The following is a 21,031-nucleotide window of genomic DNA, read 5'->3' as shown; positions in this document are numbered from 1 at the left end:
TTCTTCAGGATTTCAGACACAGAATCTTGCCCAGATCTGCTTGGAGGTGCCGATGTTTGAACCTGGAACATTCTGTCTAACACTGAGCTATAGTTCTTCCCTTACATCTTTAAACTCACATTCCTGCCAGCACATATGAGTTAACATGTATGTATGTATGGTCATATTCCACCCATCCTCCCAAATAAGCACAGGGCAGCAAAACCCATCTGTGATTTTAAAAATGCAATTACGGAAATAAGAAACGCAATTTAAAACCCATTAAAGACACCTGAAAACAATTGGAATCAAGCGTTTAAAGCAAATTTTAAAAAGAGGTGTCACCAAATCACGTGTCTGGACAGGTCACAGAAACATAAAGGTTTTCAGCAGGTGGCTAATAGAGTTAAGTGATGGTGCCTGTCTAGTATCAATAGGCAGGGAGTTCCAAAGGTAAAGGAATGCCACAGTAAAGGAATGTTTCCTTGCAAATGTGGAAAACAATGTGTGGCACTTGTAGAAGTGCAAGTTCTGCAGATCTGATTGGCACGAATGGGGCAAGGCGGTCCTTTAAGCAAACTGGTCTGGTGTATGCATCATTATATGTAATTTTGCATAATATAATGCCTTTATATAATGCCTTCACTAATATAAGCATTATTGTGCACACCTTCCCCCAATGCACACTTTTCCTGCACCCATTTATTTGGTTAAAGGTAAAGGGACCCCTGACCATTAGGTCCAGTCGTGACCGACTCTGGGGTCACGGTGCTCATATCGCTTTATTGGCCAAGGGAGCTGGCGTACAGCTTCTGGGTCATGTGGCCAGCATGACTAAGCCGCTTCTGGCGAACCAGAGCAGCACACGGAAACGCCGTTTACCTTCCCGCCGGAGCAGTACCTATTTATCTACTTGTACTTTGACGTGCTTTCAAACTGCTAGGTTGGCAGGAGCAGGGACTGAGCAACGGGAGCTCCCCCCGTCGCGGGGATTCGAACCACCGACCTTCTGATCGGCAAGCCCTAGGCTCTGTGGTTTAACCCACAGCGCCACCCGTGTCCCATTTATTTGGTTAGAAGAGTGCAAATTTCAAGGGATAGCTGCGATTCAGCTTGCGCACTGGTTCAGCGTGTGCGGATTTGATGCAATTCCTCCCCATCCCTGATCAGAGACGATGGGAGGCGATGCCTCTGAGTTTCTAAAGCCACAGAAATACTCCGGGCCTCTTTCCAGCCCCTGTTGGAAACTGTCCCTGGAAACCGAGGATGGAGTAGATAGTCGTGTCCTCCTGCTCGGAGAACGAAAGAGCCAAACGTGATATCACTTATATAATGCGAACAGCCCTTCATCATTTATTTAGCATATAAATAAATAAAGCACAAGGAAACGGCAGAAGCCGCGATGAGTCTGGCGGATTAAACGCGGGCCACCAGACAGTTTTCTTCTTCTTTTTTTGCAGCTTTTCTGATCTGGCTGTTACGACACTTAAGCATCCATATTTGGTGGCTGAAAGGACCTTTTGCCATCTGTCAGCTGCCACCATCCCTGGACTACAGGGAACCAGGCAGAGGGCCTTCTCGGTAGTGGCACCCACCCTGTGGAACGCCCTCCCACCAGATGTCAAAGAGAAAAATCACTACCAGAATTTTAGAAGACATCTGAAGACAGCCCTGTTTAGGGAAGCTTTTAATGTTTAATAGGTTATTGTATTTTAGTGTTTTGTTGGAAGCCGCCCAGAGTGGCTGGGGAAACCCAGCCAGATAGGTGGGGTATAAATAATAAATTATTATTATTATTATTATTATTAGTCCGTATGGTGCTTGGGCGTGCCAGCAGCAAACCGCTATGTACAACACATGCAGAGCGTCGCACGCATGCGCTGTACGTAGCGACGCTGCACATGCGCCCTACGTAGCGACACCACGCATGTGTCATACGTAGAGACGCCACACATGCATCGTACGTAGCGGCACAACGCATGCGCAGCTGGCGGTTTGCCCCACCCCGGGTGTCGGTTAGCCTTCGTTCGCCCCTGGCCTAACCTACCTCGCAGAGTTGTTGTGAGAATAAAATGGAGCCTTGAGCTTCTTGGAAGATGCAATGCATACAAATAAACAAATAGTTTCCCCCTTGCTAAGAGAGCTTCACTGGCTGAAGATCTGCTACCAGGCCAGGTTCAAAGTTATTCCGCAAAGTCCTGAATGACTTGGGCTCAAAGTACCTTAAGGACCACCTGGCTCCTCAGTCATGGAGATCTTCTGATGGGGAGCTTCTGGTGGCTCCCTCATGCCCCATAGGAGTGGGTGGCCTTTACCAGCAACCAAGCTTTTAGTGTGGTGGCCCCTGCCCTGTGGAACTCCTTGCCAATAGAAGTCAGTGGGAGTCTTCCCTGCTTTTCTTTAGACACCTTTTTCAAACTTGTACTTCTTAGACAAAACCTTTGGAACCCGGTTTAATCCCCCCACAATAGATTTTATTAAAGTTTGAAAGAAAATATACAAAGCTTTATTTTAAATACCCAATATCTTTTTGTCATAGGAAACCAATCTAAATAAGAATACAAACCTGGGGGGGGGGGGTAGAGAAAAGAGTAAGAGAGAGGGGGGGGGAGGGTAAGAGAGAGAACTTCTCAGCTATATATAGACCAATATATAAACCAGTATTTTCTTCAATCCTCAAACCCAGATATCATAAGTTCATTTTCTTTTTCATGCAATAAAAGTCTATAAGGGATTTCCAATCTTTAGTAAATATTAACAATGATTTCCCCCTGCTTAAACATGTCAGCTTTGCCATCCCAGCTAAGTTCAATAATTTTAACATCCATTCCTCCATGGCAGATAATGATGAATCTTTGGAAATGATTTATTGACACGTGACTAATGTTTTTGCTGATGTTATTATTGCAATACAGTGGTACCTCGGGTTAAGTACTTAATTCGCTCTGGAGGTCCGTTCTTAACCTGAAACTGTTCTTAACCTGAAGCACCACTTTAGCTAATGGGGCCTCCCACTGCGCCGCCAGAGCCCGATTTCTGTTCTTATCCTGAAGCAAAGTTCTTAACCTGAAGCACTATTTCTGGGTTAGCGGAGTGTGTAACCTGAATCGTATGTAACCAGAGGTACCACTGTATTGTGCTTCATGTTGAATATCGCCTTGTTATATTTTCCATGGAAGCGCCTCTTATATTTAAATAAATAAAACAAAGAATTAGGAAGAGGCAATCGTTCCACGTATTTGGGCGAACTCTCCCTTCCTCCTTCCTCTCTGATCTGCACCTCCTTCCTCCTCCGCCTTTTGATCTGATATTCCAGAGTCTGCACTCCTCTCCTCCTTGAAGTATAATAACGCTCTTCCATCCATGGTACTCACATTCATGCTTTTTTAAAAAAACAACAACAACTTTTCACCAATTAATTTTTATTACTTTTCCAAATTTTTCACGGATTAACAACAAATTGCCGTAATTTCAATTTAACACAAATTTAAAAATTGACTTTCCACCCCCACTTCAAGCTGCTCCTTCCCTTCCCTCCTTCGCTGCTCACAAGAAAATGTTTTATACGATTCGTACTGTGATCAAACAGCTTCTTAGAACAACTGGGTGGAGCCGGTGTTAATCTTTTATTGCTGAGGCAGCTATCGAGGCAGTTCGTATGTTTCTCGTCTTTGTATCTCCTGTGGCTAAATGTAGGAGCCAGCTGAACAGAAAGTCATTGCATTTGAAGTGATCTGGAAGTTTGGCTCTTGAGAGTCCCATGCACTGCAAGAAGATCAAACCTATCCATTCTTAAGGAAATCAGTCCTGAGTGCTCACTGGAAGGACAGATCCTGAAGCTGAGGCTCCAATACTTTGGCCACCTCATGAGAAGAGAAGACTACCTGGAAAGACCCTGATGTTGGTAAAGATGGAGGGCACAAGGAGAAGGGGAAGACAGAGGACGAGATGGTTGGACAGTGTTGTCGAAGCTACCAGCATGAGTTTGACCAAACTGTGGGAGGCAGTGAAAGACAGGAGTGCCTGGCGTGCTCTGGTCCAGGGGGTCACGAAGAGTCGGACACGACTAAACGACTAAACAACAACAAGAAGTTTGGCTCAAGGCAGGAATAGGCAAACCTGCAGCTGTCCAGATGTTGTTGGACTCCAACTCCCTTCTGCCCAAGCCAGCATCCGGGATGATGTCAGGTCAGGGATGATGGGAGTTGGAGTCTGGCAACATTTGCCAGCCACTTGGTCCTCGGTGTCTAATCTGTGATGATTCATTCCCATATGCAGTGGTGGGCCAGATTTGATGAAGTGAAGGGCCATGAGGGCCGGCCAAAGATGAGCTTTTTTTTAGGGTTGAAGTTGTTGAGGTTTTTTTTAGGATTTTACCCCAGGAAATATACTGCCACAGGGGCAGGATTAAACCGACTGCTGGGCCGGATTAGGCCCCCAAAACAGACTTTGGACATGCCCGTCATATGGAAGAAGAGTTTGGATTTGATATCCCGCCTTTCACTCCCTTTTAAGGAGTCTCAAAGCGGCTAACATTCTCCTTTCCCTTCCTCCCCCACAACAAACACTCTGTGAGGTGAGTGGGGCTGAGAGACTTCAAAGAAGTGTGACTGGCCCAAGGTCACCCAGCAGCTGCATGTGGAGGAGCGGAGATGCGAACCCGGTTCCCCAGATTACGAGACTACCGCTCTTAACCACTACACCATACTGTATATGGAGTACATCACTTGATGCTTCTGTCATCAAGTGACAACCAATACTGTGCCATTTGGACTGGTGTTATGCTCTATTTGCATGTCAAGGCCCCTAGCCCCTCCTATTTGATGAATAATAAAACACACGGACACCAGTATTTTGGGTTAATGGGATAATTGAGGCCACAACATTATTGGTTACAGAATGTGAGTGGTGTTGGCTTAAGCGTTGGAATTGAACTGACTATATCTGACTCCAGCCCACCATGCAAGTACCGTATTTTTTGCTCTATAAGACTCACTTTTCCCCTCCTAAAAAGTAAGGGGAAATGTGTGTGCGCCTTATGGAGCGAATGCAGGCTGCGCGGCTCTCCCAGAAGCCAGAACAGCGAGAGGGATTGCTGCTTTTACTGCGTAGTGGACCGGCCCCCTGCTGAAAATGTTTGCTGACCCCTAGGATATACGATATCCTATACCCGCTTACGGGACGCAGGTGGCGCTGTGGGTAAAACCTCAGTGCCTAGGACTTGCTGATCGTAAGGTCGGCGGTTCGAATCCCCGCGGCGGGGTGAGCTCCCGTCTTTCGCTCCCAGCTCCTGACCACCTAGCAGTTCGAAAGCACCCCCAAGTGCAAGTAGGTAAATAGGTACCGCTTACTAGCGGAAAGGTAAACGGCGTTTCCGTGTGCTGCGCTGGCTCGCCAGAGTAGCTTCATCACACTGGCCACGTGACCCGGAAGTGTCTGCGGACAGCGCTGGCCCCCGGCCTCTAAAGTGAGATGGGCACACAACCCTAGAGTCGGACACGACTGGCCCGTACGGGCAGGGGTACCTTTTCCTTTACCTATACCCGCTTACATGTCATTATGCCACATTGAAATCAATGGCATTTTACAACTATGTTAATCAGATATTATTTATCAGATCAGATAAGGTACTCCAGGTATCATTCGCCCTACTTTGTTCTATACCAAAGACAGGAGACCAGATGGTTGCTGGAATACAGCTTCCATTAACCCTGCCCACTAACTGGGGTTGATGAAAGCTGGAGTCCCAACATTTTCAGGACTGGGTTTCTCATCCCTGATTCAGAATAAGCTTTAGCTATGGTAAACCCCAGGCCAGTGGAAGTTTTGTGGGAAATAATAATTGGCCAAGAACTCAAACAAGGGATAATGAATCAGATTCGTTAGTGGCCTTGTTCTTTGTGAGCATTAATGCGCAATTAATCAATATTCTGCTTCCACTCATGCTAGTTGCAATGCTTGGGGGCTGGTTTATTGTTTGTTTGTTTTGATATAATCGTATACAATTAATGAAGCGCTTTTTTCTCTCCAAGTGAAATCTGAATTTAATTGTAAGGCTTTTTTGGGAACGATATAATGAAGTATTCATTAATTCAAAGAGTCTCTTTTCATTTACATGTGCGGGGATCCTGATTTTTCTTTCTAGGCATTACTAAAATAATATTTGCTACAGACTTTAAAATGATACATATTTCTATAGGGAACTGGCTCTCCCTTAGGGCGACATTCCTGCAAAGCACATAATTTATGCTGAAAACTGTGGTAGGATTTGGCAGCTTACAGCTGTAGCAGGATGGCAGCCTAGGTCTTTAACAAATGCTGTTTGATGTCTTTCATTTAAATGGTAAATCACACAGTGCGGCATTCAGTTTAAGCTTGTACAAAGGAGCGTGGGATGCAGAACGGATAATAATACTTGTGAAATATTCCCCCCTTTCTGCCTTAAATTGTTTTGTAATTCTGGATCGTGAGCATGTTGAACTTCAGGAAAATGCACACTTTGCTGAATGCACAGAAAACCTGTCTATGTGCTGCAGCTGAGTTGCAGAACACATTGACTTGCATGCAGATGGTGGCAGGATCAGTTCCCGGTACCTCTGTGTAGAGCTGAGGAAGACTCTGCTCTTTAACCTTGAGACAGCCAGTGTAGATCAGAGGTGGCTAACCTGTGATCCTCCAGAACTTGCTAGACCACTTAGGAGGCTGCCTTGTACCAAGTCAGTCCATGGGTCCATCTACCTCAGTGTTGTCTACACCGACTGACAGCAGCTCTCTGGAGTTTCAGGCGGCGACTCTTTCCTGGAGAGGCCAAAGGGATTGAACATAGGACCTTCTGCATGCAATCAGATGCTCGGCCACTAACCTGCGGACCATCCCTGCACACTACAAATCCCATCATCCCTGTCTACTGGCCAGGCTAGCTGGGGGGCTGTTGGGAGTTGGAGTCCAACAGCATTTGGAGGACCACAGATGAACCACCTCAGTTGCAGACAATACTGAGCTAGAGAAATAGGCAGTCTGATTCAGTGCAAGGCAGCTGCCCAGATGTCAGAGACCAGGCTGAGGAGTACTGCTCTGATAATAATAATAATAATAATAATAATAATAATAATAATAATAATAATAATTTTTTATTTATATCCCTCTCTTCCCGGTTCAAAAACCGGGCTCAGGGTGGCTAACAACAAATTTAAAACACTTTAAAACACTTAATTAGGGACGCGGGTGGCGCTGGGGGTTAAACCACAGAGCCTAGGACTTGCCGATCAGAAGGTCGGCGGTTCGAATCCCCATGACGGGGTGAGCTCCCATTTCTTGGTCCCTGCTCTTGCCAACCTAGCAGTTCGAAAGCACGTCAAAGTGCAAGTAGATAAATAAGTACCACTCCGGCGGGAAGGTAAACAGCGTTTCCATGCGCTGCTCTGGTTCGCCAGAAGCGGCTTAGTCATTCTGGCCACATGACCTGGAAGCTGTACGCCGGCTCCCTTGGCCAATAAAGCGATATGAGCACCGTGACCCCAGAGTCGGTCACGACTGGACCTAATGGTCAGAGGTCCCTTTACCTTTACCTAAAACACTTAATTATAAAAGCAGCATAAAATACAGTATAAAAACATGAATAACAATAAAATTCAAAAATCAATTAGATAATCCCCAGGGCTAGCTGGCTGAATTGGTCCTACTTGGGCCAGCGAGGAGGCCAGGGGAGAATTAGCTGTGGGGTCTCAGAGCGGGTGATCTTCATAGAAGGGGAGGGGGAAGGAAGAGAAGGGAAATAAAAGAACAGGCTAAATTCAAATTAAAGGCCAGGTAGAATAGCTCTGTCTTACAGGCCTGGCGGAAGGAGGTTAAATCCTGAAGGGCCCTGGTCTCATAGGACAGAGCATTCCACCAAGTTGGAGCCATCACTGAAAAGGCCCTGGCCCTGGTGGAGGATAGTCTGACTTCCTTAGGGCCTGGGACCTCTAAACTATGTATCTGAAGAAGTGTGCATGCACACGAAAGCTCATACCAAGAACTAACTTAGTTGGTCTTTAAGGTGCTACTGGAAGGAATTTTTTTTTGTTTTGACTATGGCAGACCAACACGGCTACCTATCTGTAACTCTAAACTATGGTTATTCATGGACCTTAAGGTCCTCTGTGGGGCAGACCAGGAGAGGCAGTCCCATAGATGCGAGGGCCCTAAGGATGAGGAATGGTGGGAGCCTTGCCCTCGCCCTGCTCCTGACCAGGATCCTGAAGCTGCCCAGCAGCAGTTGAGCAGTATAGATTTGGAACAGCGGTTTGCAGAGGGGAATAGTTCTGAAGACAAAAGTTGGGACGAACTGGAGGGGGGGGGACAGCAAAGTGAAGAAGAACTGGAAGGGAGAGAGCTAACAGACACTCTTTCTTGCTGGAAAGTGTCCAGCCTGTCAGTCTGAGGTCACGGAGAGCAGATTAGGTGGCTAGCACGGTGGTTGCAAGATCAGGTAGCAAGGCAGGGAAGTGACTAGGGGGGAAGTGGGTGGAAACCTTAATTGGGAACACCATCATTCCGAGAATGGCTGCTTTGTTCTTTTGCTGTGATCATTATAAACTCTTTAAACGGTAAGCAACTCTTTTCGCTTTGTCCTGCTTATCTACGGCCAAACCGGGGGGGGGGGGGGGGGAGCAAGTCCCCGAAGCCTGACACTATATGAAACAAATTGAAACTGAGCAAGGTCAGATATGCAGATGACACAACCTTGATGGCAGAAAGTGAGGAGGAATTAAAGAACCTTTTAATGAGGGTGAAAGAGGAGAGCGCAAAATATGGTCTGAAGCTCAACATCAAAAAAACGAAGATCACGGCCACTGGGCCCATCACCTCCTGGCAAATAGAAGGGGAAGAAATGGAGGCAGTGAGAGATTTTACCTTCTTGGGCTCCATGATCACTGCAGATGGTGACAGCAGCCATGAAATTAAAAGATGCCTGCTTCTTGGGAGAAAAGTGATGACAAACCTAGACAGCATCTTAAAAAGTAGAGACATCACCTTGCCAACAAAGATCCATATAGTTAAAGCCATGGTTTTCCCAGTAGTGATGTATGGAAGTGAGAGCTGGACCATCAAGAAGGCTGATCGCTGAAGAATTGATGCTTTTGAATTATGTTGCTGGAGAAGACTCTTGAGAGTCCCTCTCCATTCTGAAGGAAATCAGCCCTGCGTGGTCACTGGAAGGACAGATCCTGAAGCGGAGGCTCCAGTACTTTGTCCAACTCATGAGAAGAGAAGACTCCCTGGAAAAGACCCTGATGTTGGGAAAGATGAAGGGCACAAGGAGAAGGGGATGACAGAGGACAAGATGGTTGGACAGTGTTCTCGAAGCTACCAGCATGAGTTTGACCAAACTGCAGGAGGCAGTGGAAGACAGGAGTGCCTGGCATGCTCTGGTTCATGGAGTCACGAAGAGTCAGACACGACTAAACGACTAAACAACAAGGTCTCTACTGGGCATGTGCGTGCTAGAGGCCAGCATTGAAATTTTATTAATAAATAAATAAAGACATCTGTCAGGGGTTCAGGGAGAGAGGCACAGATGAGGGAGGAGACTGAGAGCGAGGGGGAAGAATCCCGGAACGAGGAGGAGGAGGATGACAATGACTTGAGGGTTTCCATGAGTCTTTCAAGTGAATCGGAGGATTCCCAAAAGGGGGCGCCCCTGGTCAGGCCAAGGGGAGTCACAGGGGGGACTCGTCAGGAGCAGGGGAGCAGCAGGGGAACCCCGAGTGGGAGCTGGAGATCGGGGCCGGCTTCCCCGCCGGAACGGAGTGAAGAGGGTGGAGTTCCCAGTGTGACAGACGAAGCAGAGCAGGAAGCAGAGATGGGAAGGAGATCGGGGCGAGACGTCCTGCCGGAAGGGGCGGAGAGTAGTACAGAGAGTAGTGTAACTGTCAAGAGGAAGGTCAGAGGTAGCGAACGCGCGCCAAGTTCAAATGTGGAGGCGCGCGGAAATGCGGAGAGCCCGGAGGAGGAGCCTGGTCCCAAAGCACGGAGGAGGGGGGAGCAGGCGTCTGAGGACTCAGCGTCAGGGGAATCCAGGAGGGGAGGAACCCAGGGGGGCAGAAAGACCCTGCGGAAAAGGAAGGACAGGAAGAGGTGGACCAGCACAAGCCTCTTAAACTGGTGTAGAGGCGGGACTGATTCAGAGGGGACTTCAGCGGTCTAAGCGTAACAGACGTGGGGCTGCGCGCCTCGGCTGTGGAACAAACAATCTACTTCAATAAAGACTTTTGTAAATAAAGTGGACTTGGCGTTGGTCTCTTGTGAGCTGGGACCTGAGGCGGCCCTGACAACATCCTTATTTAACCTTGCCTTTTATCTATTAGGAAAATGCCTGCCTTCGTCCCAGTACATTTCCGAGCTCAATTCAAAGTGTTGGTGCTGACCTTTAAAGCCCTAAACGGCCTTGGTCCTGTATACCTGAAGGAGCGTCTCCACCCCCATCGTTCTGCCCGGATGCTGAGTTCCAGCGCCGAGGGCCTTCTGGCAGTTCCCTCACTGCAAGATGTGAGGTTACAGGGAACCAGGCAGAGGGCCTTCTCGGTAGTGGTGCCTGCCCTGTGGAACGCCCTCCCATCAGATGTCAAAGGAATAAACAACTATCTGACGTTTAGAAGACATCTGAAGGCAGCCCTGTTTAGGGAAGTTTTTAATGACTGATGTTTTAATGTATTTTTAATCTTTTGTTGGAAGCCGCCCAGGGTGGCTGGGGAAACCCAGCCAGATGGGCGGGGTATAAATAATAAATTATTATTATTATGATGATTTCATTGATTTAAGTTTCTGTCCTGTCCCTTCCTCCGAGGATCACAGGGCGGTTTACAATCGCTGTTGTTCAAACTGTTGGAAGGTTGCAGTGCCTGCTGTGGCTATGTAAAAACTCAGCCATATTCTGGAATGTGATGATAGATAGATAGATAGATAGATAGATAGATAGATAGATAGATGATAGATAGATAGATAGATAGATAGATAGATAGATGATAGATAGAAAGGTAAAGGGACCCCTGACCATTAGGTCCAGTCATGGCCGACTCTGGGGTTGCGGCGCTCATCTCGCGTACAGCTTCCGGGTCATGTGGCCAGCATGACTAAGCCGCTTCTGGCGAACCAGAGCAGCGCACGGAAACGCCATTTACCTTCCCACCAGAGTGGTACTTATTTATCTACTTGCACTTTGACATGCTTCCGAACTGCTAGGTTGGCAGGAGCAGGGACCGAGCAACTGGAGCTCACCCCATCACGGGGATTCGAACCATCGACCTTCTGATCGGCAAGTCCTAGGCGCTGTGGTTTAACCCACAGCGCCACCAGCATCCTAGATGATAGATAGATAGATAGATAGATAGAGAGAGAGAGAGATAGATGATAGATAGATAGATAGATAGATGATAGATAGATAGATGATAGATAGATAGATGATAGATAGATAGATAGATAGATGATAGATAGATAGATAGATAGATAGATAGATAGATAGATAGATAGATAGATGATAGATAGATGATAGATAGATAGATGAGAGATAGAATTGTGCATTTGAATTACTGCATATCAGAGATTCTAAAATCCCTGCTTCTCTCAACCATGTGAAGTTAGGCATGAGCAGGAAAACCTTTTTTGTTGTTGTTTCCACTGCTAAACAATTGGGAGTAAAAAGAAGAAACAAACAAACAAATTATTGCCCATTCTTACAAATCATCCAGAGATGTACCAGTAGACCCCTCTCTGCATTCTGCCCACCTCCACTCTAGAGAGATGTCATGTATTCCCTGTGATCTCATGTGATTAATAGCCTCGTAAGCTTTGCCCAGCTTTGCGTCCTGGGCTTCCTCAATCCTTTAGAAAGAGGAGGCATGGAAACCTTAACACCAGCCTCCCCATTTTTGCCAAACGGGTGAATTTGGTTTCCATGGCAGCAGAGACAGGCAGATTTTGACTTTAAGGGCATCGACAGATGAAAGCATTCCGCTTCAGCAGACAAGGCTCCCCAAGTCTTGAGAGCGACACATTCAATTCCTTTCAGTCCATGGTTCTCGCGACATGAAGTGGATCACCCTTCGTGGTAATTTCTAGGGAAGACTAGAGCTCTTCCCCGGAAAGTTTTAGTCTGAATAGGAAGTGCTTAGTTATAATGATTATAATGACACAGCCCATTGTCTTAAGTCAGGGACAGCCAACATGGTGCCCATGAGATGCTGTTGGATTCCAACTCCCATCAGCCCCAGCTAGCATGGCAACCTGTGTCCTATGTTTGCAGGTTTAAGAACAAGACTGAAAACTGCCTAATAACATTTACCATGAATGTTCCATGCTGTGTGCTAGCTATAGGTAGATAGCCGTGTTAGTCTGCCATAGTCGAAACAAAATACAGTGGTGCCCCGCAAGACGAATGCCTTGCAAGACGGAAAACCCGCTAGACGAAAAGGTTTTCCGTCGCAGATGCGCTTCGCAAGACGAAGTTCCCTATGGGCTTGCTTCGCAAGACGAAAACGTCTTGCGAGTCTCGCCATTTCCCCCCCGCTCCCCCCCCCTTTTCAAAGCGGCTAAGCTGTTAATAGCCTTTTAACAGCTTAGCCGCTAAGCCCGCTAAGCCGCTAATAGTGCTAAATCGCTAATAGCGCTAATCCGCTTAGCCGCCAATGGGGTTGCTTCGCAAGACGAAAAAACCGCTAGAAGAAAAGAATCGCAGAACGGATTATTTTTGTCTTGCGAGGCACCACTGTAAACAAAATCCTTCTAGTAGTACCTTAGAGACCAATTAAGTTTGTTCTGGGTGTAAGCTTTTGTGTGCATGAACATTTCTTCAGATACACTGAAACAGAAGTCACCAGACCCTTATATATAGTGAGAGGGTGGGGAGGGGTATTACTCAGAAGGGTGCTGGGAATGGGTGATTGGCTGATAGGTGTGGTAAACCTGTTGACGACTGTTAACAACTGCAATAGGTCTTACAGGAAAAAGTAAGGGGTGAGATTATCGTGTATAATGAGATAAGAATCCAATGTCTCTGTTTAGACCAGGTCTCTTCATGGTTTTAAGCAGGGGTCAGCAAACTTTTTCAGCAGGGGGCCGGTCCACTGTCCCTCAGACCTTGTGGGGGGCCGGACTGTATTTTGAAAAAATAATAATAAACAAATTCCTATGCCCCACAAATAACCCAGAGATGCATTCTAAATAAAAGGACACATTCTACGCATGTAAAAACACTCTGATTCCTGGACTGTCCGGGGGCCGGATTGAGAAGGTGATTGGACCAGATCCAGCCCCCGGGCCTTAGTTTGCCTACCCATGGTTTTAAGTCTGGTAATAAGTTGCAATTAAGCAACTTCTCTTTCCAGTCTATTCCTGTGTGCGGAAAGTTTATTTGAACAATAGGTAGTTACTACGATCTGCTCAGTCTCATGGTTCATGGTTTGTAATCAATCGCTGACTTTGTCTGCATTGCTTTCGTATGCGGTGTGTTTGGGGGAATCAGAGCTCAGAAGTAAACCACCAATCCGCAGGATGGAAGATACTAATAATAGGGTTTCTCTGGAGTAAACAGGTTGCAAATTTCTCACTTAGCCGGTGCTGAAAATCCACGTAATGGAAGCAAGGAAGGAGAGAGCATTGATTTTTTTGATGAAATATTGTGCTGCGTATATACCCCAAAGGCTTTGCATTAAGACTAGGCAGGATCCTGACATTTCCTAACCTTTTGGTGCCCATTGTTGAATTTTAATAACATGCTTTTTAATTTTGTCCGCTTTCTGGTTGAGACTTAATGTGTTGACCCTGCCAGACCTTTTTGACCACAGTGATGATAATGTATTTGTGTGTGTTTATATGCTATATCGGTGTCTGCAGAGAGGGCTTTATGAAATCCATAACAACCCACTATATAAAATACGCATTGATTGAGATCCAGTGCCATTAAAATCAGAAGGAATTTTGCCGTGGACTTTAATAATGTTGCAGGCCAGCCCAGTCTCCAAGCAATGGGAGATCCCAAGGGTTTCGGCCACACTTACTCGGGGTCCATGTTTTCTTTTGGAAATTAGGCACAGTGGAAACTGTGGTGTCTTTCATGACATATGGTTTATTTGCACCTTTATACAACCTGAGCCTACGATGGAGGGGTTCACAGCATAAACATTCCAAGAGGGCCTTGCTTTGTCCATAGGCACAGCCCTGAATCCAAACTGCCATCAGCCACTCTGCTCTGCCTGCTGCTTTGCGTCTCAGTCACAGAACTCTCTAACCTCTGATTTTATCTTCTAACTAATTCTGGGTTAAGAGAGAAGCCCTTCCCACTTGCTGTCTGGCACAGAGCCCTCTCTCTTTGGCTTACCTAATGTCTCGTCATCTTCCTTCCTTCCTAATGGCCCATCACCCCAGGCAATTTCTTGGGCATGGGAATCTTGTTGTTGTTGTTGTTTAGTAGTTTAGTCGTGTCCGACTCTTCGTGACCCCATGGACCAGAGCACGCCACTGTCTTCCACTGCCTCCCGCAGTTTGGTCAAACTCATGTTGGTAGCTTCGAGAACACTGTCCAACCATCTTGTCCTCTGTTGTCCCCTTCTCCTTGTGCCCTCCATCTTCCCCAACATCAGGGTCTTTTCCAGGGAGTCTTCTCTTCTCATGAGGTGGCCAAAGTACTGGAGCCTCAGCTTCAAGATCTGTCCTTCCAGTGAGCACTCAGGGCTGATTTCCTTAAGAATGGATATGTTTGTTCTTCTTGCAGTCCATGGGACTCTCAAGAGTCTCCTCCAGCACCAGAATTCAAAAGCATCAATTCTTCGGCGATCAGCCTTCTTTATGGTCCAGCTCTCACTTCCATGGGAATCTTAACCTAGCTTAATTATAGCTATAACACTCAAATGGAAGCATGGGAGAGGCTCTGGAGAGAAGATATTAAATTTACGTCATGTTACGATCTAAAAGAAAACTGTATGAAAATGCTTTACAGGTGGTATTTGTTAAATTAGCCAAAATGTTTAGATCTAGGCCAAACATCTGTTAGAAATGCAGGGAGGCGGAAGGCACATTAATCCACATATGGTGGAACTGTAAAAAGATTGGAGAGTTTTAGGAAATGATCTATAACGAGCTTAAGGAAATGTTTAAACACTCTTTCCCTAAAAAGTCCGAAGCCTTCCTGCTAGGAATTATGGGTAACAAAATCCCAAAGAATTTCAGGAGAATTTTCATGTACTCCATAGTAGCTGCCAGAATTCTAATTGCAAAAAGCTGGAAGGGAGAAGTTATCCCATCCAAATCAGACTGGCAAAATAAATTGAGAGAGTATGCTGAACTAGTGAGAATATTAGCAAGGTTACGAGACGTTACAGATGAAAAATTTATTAGAGAGTGGGACATATATAGCGTTTACCTAAAAGAACATTGCCAAAATATCAATCCGTTTGCAGGTCTTGACTGAGTTTCTGCGTGTAATAGGACAACTTTATAAATTTAAAGCAATCAGAATAATGCAGAGATGATAAAGTTAAGTGTATAACTAAAGAATGTGGTTTGGGAACACATTGGGGAGATCAGAGGTCATGACGAATTTAATCACAAATTGATGTACACTAATAATAATAATAATAATAATAATAATTTATTATTTGTACCCCGCCCATCTGGCTGGGTTTCCCCAGCCACTCTGGGCGGCTTCCAACAAAGATGAAAGATACACTAAAATGTCACATATTAAAAACTTCCCTGAACAGGGCTGCCTTCAGATGTCTTCTGAATGTCAGGTAGATGTTTATCGCTTTGACATCTGATGGGAGGGCGTTCCACAGGGCGGGCGCCACTACCGAGTAAGTAACGATTACGGAATGAATGTTTGTTTATGTTTACATTGTCTTTAACATCTATTGACTATTCATGTTATACAGTTTTAAAACCAATAAAGCAGTTTAAAAAACTTATGGTCTGTGTGTGTGGTTTGGGAGCTGCATGGTCAGGGGAAAAACAATGCTGTCCAAGGTTGTAAAGACTGCGGAGAGAATAATTGGGTGCACTCTTCCCACCTTGGATCAAATCTATGCTTCCAGGTGCCATAAGAAAGCTGCAGAGATTGTGCTGGATAGTGCGCACCCCGGAAATTATCTCTTTCAGCTTCTGCCTTCTGGAAGAAGGGACAGGTTTATAAAGACTAGGACAAGCTGCCTGAGAAACAGTTTCTAGCCAAATGCGATTTTGGTTTTAAACGCAGTGTAAGGTAGTCTTTGTGGGAGTATATTGTATTTAATTATGGGGTATCAGAGTTTTTAGGGGGTTAACCAGGCTGAGATAGCAGGCTTGTTGGTTTCTGAATGTCTGGTGTAGATTTTTTCAATTTCGTTGTTCTGTATGGGACAATGACAATAAAGATTATTGTATCGTATTGTATCACATGCAAGGAAAAGAACCAGAATATCGTGCATATAGAGATTTCAGTTCTCCAAGCGCTGGTCCTCATGCAGACAAAACAGCAACATTCGCACAGAAGAGGCACACTGGGGTAGAAGTACCACCCAAGGGGGGGGGGAATTCCGAAGGGACTGGGCCCCCCAAATGGCCCAATGAAGACTGTTGAGGGAGGAGGGGAATGAAGTATTTATTTATTTCACAGGATTTCTAAACTGTTTAGTTATTTAAAAAATCTCTAAATGGTATGTAAAGCACAACATAAGAACAATAAAATAAAAACAGCTAAATCATGAAAGCCAGGAAAACAGTTTTACGGGTAGTATTATGATAGATGTAGACAGGAATTTATTACTAATAGGATCTAGTTTATGGGTTGAGGAAAACCTGGGGGGGGGGGGAATATGCATCTTCACAAGATTGCTGAAGAAGCTGAAGGAATGCTTCACAAAGAGGGGAGGGAATGCCACAGGGCTGGTGCAACGATGAAAAAAATGCCAGGAGTAAAATTTCCCCAGATGACCCAAGTGATCTTTAGGGATGGGGAAGAAATTTGATTTTGTCGAAAGGAGAACCTACTAAATTAGCATGAAATAGCTTGCAGAAATGTGTGTGATAGTCAAAAATTGCATAAAGATAAGTAAAAATACTGTATGCACTAAAGTTCCAGTTACAGATAGGTAGCCGTGTTGGTCTGCCATAGTCAAAACAAAAAAAATTCCTTCCAGTAGCACCTTAAAGACCAACTAAGTTAGTTCTTGGTATGAGCTTTCGTGTGCATGCACACTTCTTCAGATACACACGTGTGTATCTGAATACAATACGTGTGTATCTGAAGAAGTGTGCATGCATACGAAAGCTCATACCAAGAACTAACTTAGTTGGTCTTTAAGGTGCTACTGGAAGGAATTTTTTTTGTATGCACTAAAATAATGCAAATTTTAAAATGAGGACTGTTAAGTTGTGGGCGAACGTATCAGACGACACAGCGATACTTCAAACAGCTATTGTTTATTCAGAGGCCAGAATAGAACTGAACTGAAGAGCTCAGTCAGCCTGCTTATATAGAGCTCCAGAACAACGTAACTGTAGCAACTTTCTAAAACTATCCAATAACTGAACGTCACTTTTGATCCTTCATTTGCATAACTATCTACAGTATCCCCCTGCTGGCCCAGGGTGAGAACTTCAGTACATAACAAGGACTCTTTTCTTTTTTAAAAAAAAATCACAAATTGATGCAGAAATGTGGAGAACTGGATTTAAGAGTGGGGTAAAGGGTGAGAAACTTGAAAAAACTGAAATGGACTGATACTGATTTTACAGGTCTATACAGGGATAGGAGGTCTTTCGCAGTTATAGGGAACCCTGTTAAACTCACAAGCAGAGCGACTATTATACAGGAAATCTCGCAGTGCTCTAACTGGCCTGCCCTTTACTTTCTCCTTGCAGGAAGGCCTGGCTGACCAACGTCGGAAGCCCAAGCTCACGCATCGACCGGACGAATTTTGCTAATGAGAAAGAGATCACTAAACTTGAGTTCACGGGCTTTAGCACAAGATACTAGCCAAACAGAACAACACCAAGCTGATTGTACTGCTTATAGCAATTAATCAATTGAAATTATTGTTGATGTTATCATTATATTATCTACTTAATTGAAACACTATAATAATATTAATTATAATATAGATTGTTATTATATTGTTAGGTTTCTGCTTTTGCATGATAATGTTTCATGCTTTTCTGAAGTGCACTATCCCACTTTCTGGAACCTTCCTGAATGTTAGGGAAATGTAGCAATTCTCCTGTTTGCATTCAGTAGGAACTGCTGTGTGCTGTAATTTTAGAGAGACATTTTTTGAAAAATGACGTCTTTACAACCACGGGCTCCCCCAAGCTGAAGCTTTCCCTACAGATTTCAAAAAGGCGAATAGGAGCCTCTCTCAAGGCAAGTTCTTAGCAAGCCCAACTAAGAGTGTGATTGCGTTTAAGAGTGGCTGTTTCCTTCTTCTAAAGAACAGCTGGGTTGGGTTGTGATGGAAGTGTCCCTCCTGAGGCCAATAGCAGTTTGGGGGTGTGATTTTCGCTGGGAATGCAGCAATGCGAGAAGGGTTGACACACCAGGCTCCCACTCCTGATCACCCCACCACCCATGGCTGCTGCTTGGAAGAAAACATGGCACATTAATGCATTTAACATCCCATCCAGGCAGACCCACAGTCCACTCATAACAAAGCATTAAGCACACTGGTTCCAATAGGACTCCAAAGCATAACTGCATCAGATTGTGCCCTTGGCAGTTATTGCTGTGTTTATTTACAGAACAACCCTACCCATCTTTACTTGGAAGTAAGTACCACTGCATCCAGTGCAGCTTACTCCCAGGTAAGTGCTGAGTTCTTCACTATAGGGTTCCTCAGCTGTATCTGGCTGGCTTCACATCACAGAAACTACAACACCTTCTCTGTCACTCTCTCTCCCTCTCTGGCCTATCTTTCAATATGTTTACCTTGCATTCTGATCCAAGTGACTTAGACAATGTTAAAACAATACGAAAACTGCCCAATGCCCTTAGTTCTCCTTTGCTGCGGTAGCTGCAGGCCATTTGGCAACAAGAACAGAGTTCTTTCTAGGAAGGAAAGTGGCACTAGCCAATCAGAACTGCAAACTGCAAAACATGCTTTGCTCTTCCTCACGAACCTTCATTGCTTGAATCCAGGGTTCATCCATCTATAACAGGAAAAACCCAAAACTGTTTACAATTGCCTGATGGAAATGTGGAAAATGAATTAAATAAAAAGAAAATAAAAACGTGTTTCAGTCTTATCTCTGTTTTAAAGGTAAAGGGATCGCTGACTGTTAAGTCCAGTTGTGAACGACTCTGGGGTTGTGGCGCTCATCTCGCTTTATTGGCCAAAGGAGCCAGCGTACAGCTTCCGGGTCATGTGGCCAGCATGACTAAGCCACTTCTGGCAAACCAGAGCAGCACACGAAAACGCCGTTTACATTCCCACCGGAGCGGTACCTATTTATCTACTTGCACTTTGACATACTTTCAAACTGCTAGGTTGGCAGGAGCTCACCCCATTGCGGGGATTCGAACCACCGACCTTCTGATTGGCAAGCCCTAGGATCTGTGGCTTAGACCTCGTGCAAATTCCTTACTGACCCTAGCAATGTGCTGAACGTGCCACGTGAAAATTATGAACAGAAATTTTGATGGTTGATTTGTACTTGTATCAATAAAGGTAAAGGGACCCCTGACCATTAGACCCCTGACCATTAGGTGATCGACTCTGGGGTTGCGGCGCTCATCTTGCTTTACTGGCCGAGGGAGCCGGCGTACAGCTTCCGGGTCATGTGGCCAGCATGACTAAGCCGCTTCTGGCAAACCAGAGCAGCGCACGGAAACGCTGTTTACCTTCCCGCCGGAGTGGTACCTATTTATCTACTGGACATGCTTTCAAACTGTTAGGTTGGCAGGAGCAGGGACCGAGCAACGGAAGCTCACCCCATTGTGGGGATTCGAACCGCCGACCTTCTGATCAGCAAGTCCTAGGCTCTGGGGTTTAACCCACAGCGCCACCCGCATATCAATAAGCACTCATAATAACATGACAGATTTTGAAGCACCATAGTCAACCTGAAGATGCTGCTCATTGATATCTCCACTGTCTTTGTGACAATGGCATGTAGCAAGAATGCAAGGACACTGGCTCTTGGGTCTCCTCCAGAGGGCCCGTTTATGGAGAACTCGTTCTTATTTGCCTGCGCAAGACTACCAGGGAGGTTAGACTGCTTCCAGTCTTTATGGAACATTCAGGGTGGTTATATGATAATGAACATTCATCTTTGTTTGCTTGCAGGGTGTTCATACATCTTTTCTTTAACCATTCACTCATTCTGTACTTTTCCGATGCATTCCCCAACTGCAAAATGTCCCTTTCTTTCTTAAAGTGGATTTGTTGGGCTAGGTTGGTAGAGCTCTTTCATCCATTTTAATTGCACAAACTTAAAGTTCCAGGGCGTGCTTGAATTCTTCCTAAAAAACAGCGACAGTCCGGAGGCATCGTCTCATGTAGAACCAAAGCAGTCATTCTCCAGCACTGTTTTACTGATGTCATTCGTAAAGCATGAATTCAGTTTTTTTTAAATAACTAAGAAATGGTCTGCCGTGGCGGAACAGCATGTGTGTGGAGAGCACTGTTCCTTCTGACTATTGGATTTATTTTCATTGGGTCTTTTGTCCATGCCTAGCCCTGGGGATTTCCTTCAAGTTCTTGCATGGGTTACTAATAAGTTGTTATCGTTCCAGATACACACAGCTTTTGTGATCACCCACAAGCATCCTTTGTTGAGTTCCTAGAGGGTGACCCTTGTTAAAACGAAATGCAAAATGGCAAAGATCAAGTGTAGGTCTTGTTCAATAGCCGGAATATCCTTCGGCTGGAGACTGTGATCCAGAGCCAAAACGATGGTGATGTTGAGTTACAGGACACACACACACACACAAATGGCTCAACGTGTTATTTCCACAATTCATTATCACTGTGCTGTGGTGTAAGGGACGGGGTGGGCAGACTACAGCCTTCGTGGATCTACTTTGGTTTTTTTTACTAGAACTCCA

General features: G+C 45.3%; 1 protein-coding gene across 1 annotated transcript in view; it reads left to right on the top strand.

Moving 5' to 3' along the window:
* ACYP2 (acylphosphatase 2) overlaps positions 1–19,215 on the top strand; it is a 70,678-nt gene extending 51,463 nt beyond the window's left edge. Inside the window, exon 4 of the mRNA XM_028725085.2 lies at positions 17,854–19,215. Within this exon, the coding sequence (XP_028580918.1) occupies positions 17,854–17,968 (115 nt within the window). The 3' untranslated portion in view covers positions 17,969–19,215. The remainder of the gene's footprint in view (positions 1–17,853) is intronic.
* Positions 19,216–21,031: the final 1,816 nt, after the last annotated feature.

The sequence above is a fragment of the Podarcis muralis genome, chromosome 3, assembly GCF_964188315.1.
Source record: "Podarcis muralis chromosome 3, rPodMur119.hap1.1, whole genome shotgun sequence".
In the NCBI taxonomy this organism is placed as follows: domain Eukaryota; kingdom Metazoa; phylum Chordata; class Lepidosauria; order Squamata; family Lacertidae; genus Podarcis; species Podarcis muralis.
Note: the sequence above shows the minus strand (reverse complement) of the source record. Positions and strands in the feature narration are given on the sequence as shown.